The following is a 10000-nucleotide window of genomic DNA, read 5'->3' as shown; positions in this document are numbered from 1 at the left end:
AGAACTCTCGGACCCAGCTGTGGGATCAGAGAGACGCATATATAGTATATATCTATAGACATACTGTATATACATATTTACATACACAATATATATATATATATATATATATATATATATATATATATATATATATATATATATATATATTTACATATATTATATATATATATATATATAATATGTATCTATATATATATTATATATACAGTATATATAATATATATATATATATATATATATATATATATATATTTATACCATGGTCTGGGGGAATACTCGATTCGGATTGGCTGCATGGTGTCCATTCATCCCTGATATATGGACACCTGCTGAGTAGTTCCAGTCAAATTGTCTGTTTAGCCTTCAAAACGAGAGCTTATACATTGTGTAAAATGCATCAAACTTTAATCAGAAGTCCCGGTTATAGGCTATTGACCCTATAGGGGGATTATTTGTTTATCAACAAGGCGGATGCGCGCGCAGAAAGATGGCAAAAACATAATTTGTTTTACCAGTTGTAGAGTATCTGTGGTATAAAAGCTGGGACGAATTTCAAATCATAGCTCAGCGGACTAGAATACCTCCCGTTGCCAAGTCGTAGATACGGTCCTTCCTATTTATGTGAAAAACTTTGTATTTGGATTGTAAAATGCGTGAAAATATAAATGAATGATCTTCGTTTCTTTTCCTTGGCAACTGACCATAGTATAAGCGGGATAATGCCCTTCGAGGTGTCAAAAACATGTTTGATGGATCGTAATTAAAGGGGACTACTTTTTGAGGGAGATGTACTCAAACAGAGTATACATTTAATAAGCATGCAATACGAATAAGAAAAAGCATAATTATTAAAGTATTTGAATTGTTTTATTATGTTAGCAAGCAAGAAGTAGAATAAATGGGATAATCAGTCTTAATAAAACGGTTTATGCAACCAACGGCACAACAAGACATGATTGCGGCTCTTGTCGCTCTCGTCTCTTTCTGCCAACGACATGCGCGTAGAGCGGGGAGTGACGTAGAGTGACGTAGACTGATAGTCCCTATAGTATCTGTGGTATAATGGCTTGGACAAATTTCAAATTTTAAAAATGTACACTTTATGTTGAAAGTATAGACCATCGCGATTCCTGTTAAAACGAATGGAGCGGTGATTATTCTTCTGAACGAGAGCTGGTCAATTATGAAAAATGCATTAAACTGTAATCAGACAACGCGGTTATATGCTATGGACCCTAGAGTATCTGTGGTATAAAGGCTGGGACGAATTTTGAATTATGAATATGTACAATGCATAACGTTAGCTCATAGCTGAGTGGACTATACCTCCCGTTGCCAAGTCATAGCTAAGGTCCGTCCTATTTACTGGAGGAGTGAACAACGTTTCCGTTGCATAAGAACCTTACAGGAGGGTAATGGTTGTTCCTGGAATTAGTCAAACCCTCAGGCGTTACCAGGGAAACAAAGTTAGGGCTTGTGAAAAAGCATGAAAATATGAATTAATGGTCTTCATTTCTTTTTTTTGGCAAGTGACGGTGGTATAAGCGGGATAATGCCCTTCGAGGTGTCCATTATCAGGAGTTAATGGAGCGTCGGTTCTCAGGCCTCCGCTTCGTCCATTATTCCTGATAATGGACACCTCGTTGGGCATTATCCCTTACACATATACAGTATATATACTATATATATATATATATATATACACATAATATATTATGCATGTATATTATATGTATATACAGTATACATACATATGTGGAGGGAGACAGACAGGTAGAGAGACAGACAGGTACCCTATGTGGTTTGTGTGGAGGGAGACAGACAGGTAGAGAGACAGACAGGTACCCTATGTGGTTTGTGCGGAGGGAGACAGACAGGTAGAGAGACAGACAGGTACCCTATGTGGTTTGTGCGGAGGGAGACAGACAGGTAGAGAGACAGACAGGTACCCTATGTGGTTTGTGCGGAGGGAGACAGACAGGTAGGGAGACAGACAGGTACCCTATGTGGTTTGTGCAGAGGGAGACAGACAGGTAGAGAGACAGACAGGTACCCTATGTGGTTTGTGCGGAGGGAGATCTCCAGCTCTCTCAGGGTCTGGGTCGACTCTTGTACCCGCCTCCGGAACTTCTAGAGACCAATCACAACACTGCATTACAACCAATCACAGCTCTGCTCTAAGCCAGTAGGACTGCTGGACCAGAGGTTCTATAACCCAGTAGGACTGCTGGACCAGAGGTTCTATAACCCAGTAGGACTGCTGGACCAGAGGTTCTATAACCCAGTAGGACTGCTGGACCAGAGGTCCTATAACCCAGTAGGACTGCTGGACCAGAGGTTCTATAACCCAGTAGGACTGCTGGACCAGAGGTTCTATAACCCAGTAGGACTGCTGGACCAGAGGTTCTATAACCCAGTAGAACTGCTGGACCAGAGGTTCTATAACCCAGTAGGACTGCTGGACCAGAGGTTCTATAACCCAGTAGGACTGCTGGACCAGAGGTTCTATAACCCAGTAGGACTGCTGGACCAGAGGTTCTATAACCCAGTAGGACTGCTGGACCAAAGGTCCTATAACCCAGTAGGACTGCTGGACCAGAGGTCCTATAACCCAGTAGGACTGCTGGACCAGAGGTTCTATAACCCAGTAGGACTGCTGGACCAGAGGTTCTATAACCCAGTAGGACTGCTGGACCAGAGGTCCTATAACCCAGTAGGACTGCTGGACCAGAGGTCCTAGAACCCAGTAGGACTGCTGGATCAGAGGTTCTATAACCCAGTAGGACTGCTGGACCAGAGGTTCTATAACCCAGTAGGACTGCTGGACCAGAGGTTCTATAACCCAGTAGGACTGCTGGACCAGAGGTCCTATAACCCAGTAGGACTGCTGGACCAGAGGTTCTATAACCCAGTAGGACTGCTGGACCAGAGGTTCTATAACCCAGTAGGACTGCTGGACCAGAGGTCCTATAACCCAGTAGGACTGCTGGACCAGAGGTCCTATAACCCAGTAGGACTGCTGGACCAGAGGTTCTATAACCCAGTAGGACTGCTGGACCAGAGGTCCTATAACCCAGTAGGACTGCTGGACCAGAGGTTCTATAACCCAGTAGGACTGCTGGACCAGAGGTTCTATAACCCAGTAGGACTGCTGGACCAGAGGTTCTATAACCCAGTAGGACTGCTGGACCAGAGGTTCTATAACCCAGTAGGACTGCTGGACCAGAGGTTCTATAACCCAGTAGGACTGCTGGACCCTTGTAGTGGGCTCACCTTGCGGGTGACGGCCGGGTCCAGGAAGCTGTGCAGGCGGTGGATGTAGGTGTGAGGGGGGTTCTTCACCTGGAAACGCTCCTAACACAACACACAACCACACACGTTATACACACAATATAACACACACATCATAGACATTAAACACACAGGTATACACACTATACACAATATAACACACAATATACAAAAGCTATAATAACAATATAATAACACATAGCATGACCCCTGACCCCTGACCCTACTAGGGTCATGAGAGGGTCCGGGGTCATGACCTCTCCCTACCTGGTCACAGATCAGCTCCCACTTCTTCTCGTTGTCATAGCAACGCAGCAGTCGTACCTTGTCAGGGGGGAGGTTCATAGAGTTCTGAGAGAGAGAGAGAGAGAGAGAGAGAGAGAGAGAGAGAGAGAGAGAGAGAGAGAGAGAGAGAGAGAGAGAGTGGGAGAGAGAGAGACAGGAGATGTATGAGGAGACATATAGATGGTTTGATTTTGTGCCCATAATTTAATAGACAAAAAAAACACAAACAGCATTTCTGATTTAGGATTTTTTAAGATCCAAAATGTCTCAAAGTACAGCAGGAAGGTCTCTCCCCCCTGAGTCTCTCCCCCCTGGAGTTTGGTTCAAGTTCAAATAAAAAACTTGAACCAAAAAAACAAAAACTGCTTGTTTTTCAACGACGGAAAATGGCCGTAGCAGCAATGAAAACACCAATAAACTTGTGAATTCCCAGACAGGGGTTGTTGAAATAGTGTGTGAGCTGGGTTTGCACAGCTGACGGAGAGCTGCTGAGGGGTCTCCTTAGTAACGGAGTCGGAGTAGTATAGGAGTAGTATAGGAGTAGTATACTTTGGCTAAATGGTCCGGGGGGAACTCCAACTACAAGTTTTAAATTCTGCATCGCCAAACAAGCCTTTACATTCGCCATATTAACGCTATATACGCCACATCTACGCACCGCGGTACACCTCGGTAACCACATTGAAGTGCCTGTACCGTGACGGTTTGGTACAAATACGTATCTCTACCCCCTAGTCTCCACCCCCCTAGTCTCTACCTCCTAGTCTCTACCCCCTAGTCTCCACCCCCTAGTCTCTACCCCCTAGTCTCCACCCCCTAGTCTCTACCCCCTAGTCTCTACCCCCTAGTCTCTACCCCCTAGTCTCCACCCCCTAGTCTCCACCCCCTAGTCTCCACCCCCTAGTCTCTACCCCCTAGTCTCTACCCCCTAGTCTCTACCTCCTAGTCTCCACCCCCTAGTCTCTACCTCCTAGTCTCTACCTCCTAGTCTCTACCTCCTAGTCTCCACCCCCTAGTCTCCACCCCCTAGTCTCTACCCCCTAGTCTCTACCCCCTAGTCTCTACCCCCTAGTCTCTACCTCCTAGTCTCCACCCCCTAGTCTCTACCCCCTAGTCTCCACCTCCTAGTCTCCACCTCCTAGTCTCCACCTCCTAGTCTCTACCCCCTAGTCTCCACCCCCTAGTCTCCACCCCCTAGTCTCCACCCCCTAGTCTCTACCTCCTAGTCTCTACCTCCTAGTCTCTACCTCCTAGTCTCTACCCCCTAGTCTCCACCCCCTAGTCTCCACCCCCTAGTCTCTACCTCCTAGTCTCTACCCCCTAGTCTCCACCCCCTAGTCTCTACCCCCTAGTCTCCACCCCCTAGTCTCTACCCCCTAGTCTCTACCTCCTAGTCTCTACCTCCTAGTCTCTACCTCCTAGTCTCTACCTCCTAGTCTCTACCCCCTAGTCTCCACCCCCTAGTCTTCACCCCCTAGTCTCTACCCCCTAGTCTCTACCTCCTAGTCTCCACCCCCTAGTCTCTACCTCCTAGTCTCTACCCCCTAGTCTGTACCTCCTAGTCTCTACCTCCTAGTCTCTACCCCCTAGTCTCTACCCCCTAGTCTCTACCTCCTAGTCTCTACCTCCTAGTCTCTACCTCCTAGTCTCTACCCCCTAGTCTCTACCCCCTAGTCTCTACCTCCTAGTCTCTACCTCCTAGTCTCTACCCCCTAGTCTCTACCCCCTAGTCTCTACCTCCTAGTCTCTACCTCCTAGTCTCTACCCCCTAGTCTCTACCTCCTAGTCTCTACCCCCTAGTCTCTACCCCCTAGTCTCTACCTCCTAGTCTCCACCCCCTAGTCTCCACCCCCTAGTCTCCACCCCCTAGTCTCCACCCCCTAGTCTCTACCCCCTAGTCTCCACCCCCTAGTCTCTACCTCCTAGTCTCTACCCCCTAGTCTCTACCTCCTAGTCTCTACCTCCTAGTCTCCACCCCCTAGTCTCTACCCCCTAGTCTCTACCTCCTAGTCTCCACCTCCTAGTCTCCACCTCCTAGTCTCTACCCCCTAGTCTCCACCCCCTAGTCTCCACCCCCTAGTCTCCACCCCCTAGTCTCTACCTCCTAGTCTCTACCTCCTAGTCTCTACCTCCTAGTCTCTACCCCCTAGTCTCCACCCCCTAGTCTCCACCCCCTAGTCTCTACCTCCTAGTCTCTACCCCCTAGTCTCCACCCCCTAGTCTCTACCCCCTAGTCTCCACCCCCTAGTCTCTACCCCCTAGTCTCTACCTCCTAGTCTCTACCTCCTAGTCTCTACCTCCTAGTCTCTACCTCCTAGTCTCTACCTCCTAGTCTCTACCCCCTAGTCTCCACCCCCTAGTCTTCACCCCCTAGTCTCTACCCCCTAGTCTCTACCTCCTAGTCTCCACCCCCTAGTCTCCACCTCCTAGTCTCTACCCCCTAGTCTGTACCTCCTAGTCTCTACCTCCTAGTCTCTACCCCCTAGTCTCTACCCCCTAGTCTCTACCTCCTAGTCTCTACCTCCTAGTCTCTACCTCCTAGTCTCTACCCCCTAGTCTCTACCCCCTAGTCTCTACCCCCTAGTCTCTACCTCCTAGTCTCTACCTCCTAGTCTCTACCCCCTAGTCTCTACCCCCTAGTCTCTACCTCCTAGTCTCTACCTCCTAGTCTCTACCCCCTAGTCTCTACCTCCTAGTCTCCACCCCCTAGTCTCTACCCCCTAGTCTCTACCCCCTAGTCTCTACCTCCTAGTCTCCACCCCCTAGTCTCCACCCCCTAGTCTCCACCCCCTAGTCTCCACCCCCTAGTCTCTACCCCCTAGTCTCCACCCCCTAGTCTCTACCTCCTAGTCTCTACCCCCTAGTCTGTACCTCCTAGTCTCTACCTCCTAGTCTCTACCCCCTAGTCTCTACCTCCTAGTCTCTACCTCCTAGTCTCCACCCCCTAGTCTCTACCTCCTAGTCTCTACCTCCTAGTCTCTACCTCCTAGTCTCCACCCCCTAGTCTCTACCTCCTAGTCTCTACCTCCTAGTCTCTACCCCCTAGTCTGTACCTCCTAGTCTCTACCTCCTAGTCTCTACCCCCTAGTCTCTACCTCCTAGTCTCCACCCCCTAGTCTCTACCTCCTAGTCTCTACCTCCTAGTCTCTACCTCCTAGTCTCCACCCCCTAGTCTCTACCTCCTAGTCTCTACCTCCTAGTCTCTACCCCCTAGTCTCCACCCCCTAGTCTCCACCCCCTAGTCTCTACCTCCTAGTCTCTACCCCCTAGTCTCCACCCCCTAGTCTCTACCCCCTAGTCTCCACCCCCTAGTCTCTACCCCCTAGTCTCTACCTCCTAGTCTCTACCTCCTAGTCTCTACCTCCTAGTCTCTACCTCCTAGTCTCTACCTCCTAGTCTCTACCCCCTAGTCTCCACCCCCTAGTCTTCACCCCCTAGTCTCTACCCCCTAGTCTCTACCTCCTAGTCTCCACCCCCTAGTCTCCACCTCCTAGTCTCTACCCCCTAGTCTGTACCTCCTAGTCTCTACCTCCTAGTCTCTACCCCCTAGTCTCTACCCCCTAGTCTCTACCTCCTAGTCTCTACCTCCTAGTCTCTACCTCCTAGTCTCTACCCCCTAGTCTCTACCCCCTAGTCTCTACCCCCTAGTCTCTACCTCCTAGTCTCTACCTCCTAGTCTCTACCCCCTAGTCTCTACCCCCTAGTCTCTACCTCCTAGTCTCTACCTCCTAGTCTCTACCCCCTAGTCTCTACCTCCTAGTCTCCACCCCCTAGTCTCTACCCCCTAGTCTCTACCCCCTAGTCTCTACCTCCTAGTCTCCACCCCCTAGTCTCCACCCCCTAGTCTCCACCCCCTAGTCTCCACCCCCTAGTCTCTACCCCCTAGTCTCCACCCCCTAGTCTCTACCTCCTAGTCTCTACCCCCTAGTCTGTACCTCCTAGTCTCTACCTCCTAGTCTCTACCCCCTAGTCTCTACCTCCTAGTCTCTACCTCCTAGTCTCCACCCCCTAGTCTCTACCTCCTAGTCTCTACCTCCTAGTCTCTACCTCCTAGTCTCCACCCCCTAGTCTCTACCTCCTAGTCTCTACCTCCTAGTCTCTACCCCCTAGTCTGTACCTCCTAGTCTCTACCTCCTAGTCTCTACCCCCTAGTCTCTACCTCCTAGTCTCCACCCCCTAGTCTCTACCTCCTAGTCTCTACCTCCTAGTCTCTACCTCCTAGTCTCCACCCCCTAGTCTCTACCTCCTAGTCTCTACCTCCTAGTCTCTACCCCCTAGTCTGTACCTCCTAGTCTCTACCTCCTAGTCTCTACCCCCTAGTCTCTACCTCCTAGTCTCCACCCCCTAGTCTCTACCTCCTAGTCTCTACCCCCTAGTCTCTACCTCCTAGACTCCACCCCCTGGTCTCCACCCCCAAGTCTCTCCAGCCGGTGAGGGGCGGAGCTAGGCAGGGTTTCCTGGTTAGGGGCGGAGCTAGGCAGGGTTTCCTGGTGAGGGGCGGAGCTAGGCAGGGTTTCCTGGTGAGGGGCGGAGCAACGCAGGGTTTCCTGGTGAGGGGCGGAGCAACACAGGGTTTCCTGGTGAGGGGCGGAGCTACGCAGGCTTTCCTGGTGTGTTGCCAGCATGAGGGGCGGAGCTATGGTGAAACTCAGTGAGTGACAAGATGGAGGACGGAGCAGAGAAGGTCTCTGGGGGATCTCGGTGGATTTAAAGCTCCTTGTTCAGACGTCTGTGGGCGGTTTGAGCCGTTAGTCTGAGATTAACTCTACTGCTAGTCTACAGGCACACAGACAGACAGGCAGACAGACAGGTAGACAGACAGACAGACAGACAGACATCCAGACAGACAGGTCGACACACAGACAGACAGACAGACAGACAGACAGACAGACAGACAGACAGGTCGACACACAGACAGACAGACAGACAGACAGGTAGACAGACAGACAGACAGACAGACAGGTCGACACACAGACAGACAGACAGACAGGTAGACAGACAGACAGACAGACAGGTCGACACACAGACAGACAGACAGACAGACAGACAGACAGGTAGACAGACAGACAGACAGACAGACAGACAGACAGACAGACAGACAGACAGACAGACAGGTAGACAGAAAGACAGACAGACAGACAGACAGACAGACACACAGACAGGTAGACAGGTAGACACACAGACAGACGGACAAACAGGTAGACAGACAGACAGACAGACAGACAGACAGACAGACAGACAGACAGACAGACAGGTCGACACACAGACACACAGACAGACAGACAGACAGACAGACAGACAGACAGACAGACAGGTCGACACACAGACAGACAGACAGACAGACAGGTAGACAGACAGACAGACAGACAGGTCGACACACAGACAGACAGACAGACAGACAGACAGACAGACAGGTAGACAGACAGACAGACAGACAGGTCGACACACAGACAGACAGACAGACAGACAGACAGACAGACAGACAGGTAGACAGACAGACAGACAGACAGACAGACAGACAGACAGACAGACAGACAGACAGACAGACAGGTCGACACACAGACAGACAGACAGACAGACAGACAGACAGACAGGTAGACAGAAAGACAGACAGACAGACAGACAGACAGACACACAGACAGGTAGACAGGTAGACACACAGACAGACGGACAAACAGGTAGACAGACAGACAGACAGACAGACAGACAGACAGACAGACAGACAGAAAGACAGACAGACAGACAGACAGACAGACAGACAGACAGACAGAAAGACAGACAGACAGACAGACAGACAGACAGACAGCTAGACATACCAAAGAGGTAGACACACAGACAGGCAAGAAGACAGGTAGACAGACAGGTAGACAGACAGGTAGACAGACAGGTGGACAGACAGGTGGACAGACAGGTGGACTGATGAATTCTCTTTGAATTCAAACCAGACACATCACACACACAGGTTTCAGTGTCTCAGACAGACTAGCCTTTCAGTGCAACGGTGTGTGTGTGTGTGTGTGTGTGTGTGTGTGTGTGTGTGTGTGTGTGTGTGTCTGTGTGTGTGTGTGTGTGTGTGTGTGTGTGTGTGTGTGTGTGTGTGTTTTTTCATGGCTGTGTGTATGGTGTGTGTGTGTGTGTGTGTGTGTGTATGTGTGTGTGTTTGTGTGTCTGCGTGTGTCTCTGTATGTGTGTGTGTGTGTGTGTGTGTGTGTGTGTGTGTGTGTGTGTGTGTGTGTGTGTGTGTGTGTGTGTGTGTGTGTGTGTGTGTGTGTGTGTGTCTCACCAGGGCGATGGAGAAGCGCTCCTCGAGCTCCGTCGGGTCCGGCATGGGCAGCTTCACCGGAGCGGCTCGCGCGCGGATCACCGCCAGCTGGCTCTCCATGCTCTCCGTGTTCCCCATCACGCGCACGCGCACGGATAT

General features: G+C 50.1%; 1 protein-coding gene across 2 annotated transcripts in view; it reads right to left on the bottom strand.

Moving 5' to 3' along the window:
- Positions 1–10000, bottom strand: part of LOC115541897 (formin-like protein 2) — a 36130-nt gene that overhangs the window by 25277 nt on the left and 853 nt on the right. Inside the window, exons 1-5 of one of the 2 annotated variants that reach the window (XM_030353820.1) lie at positions 9863–10000; positions 3562–3645; positions 3277–3357; positions 2057–2133; positions 1–17 (exon numbers count right to left, since the gene is read on the bottom strand). The exon at positions 1–17 is cut by the window's left edge and continues 67 nt beyond it; the exon at positions 9863–10000 is cut by the window's right edge and continues 853 nt beyond it. In XM_030353820.1, coding sequence (XP_030209680.1) covers positions 1–17; positions 2057–2133; positions 3277–3357; positions 3562–3645; positions 9863–9979 — 376 coding nt within the window. In that variant the 5' untranslated portion in view covers positions 9980–10000. The remainder of the gene's footprint in view (positions 18–2056; positions 2134–3276; positions 3358–3561; positions 3646–9862) is intronic. The other variant, XM_030353821.1, reaches the window with a different exon arrangement.

Source organism: Gadus morhua, chromosome 4 (assembly GCF_902167405.1).
Source record: "Gadus morhua chromosome 4, gadMor3.0, whole genome shotgun sequence".
NCBI lineage: Eukaryota > Metazoa > Chordata > Actinopteri > Gadiformes > Gadidae > Gadus > Gadus morhua.
This window is presented reverse-complemented; position numbering and strand designations above follow the sequence as displayed.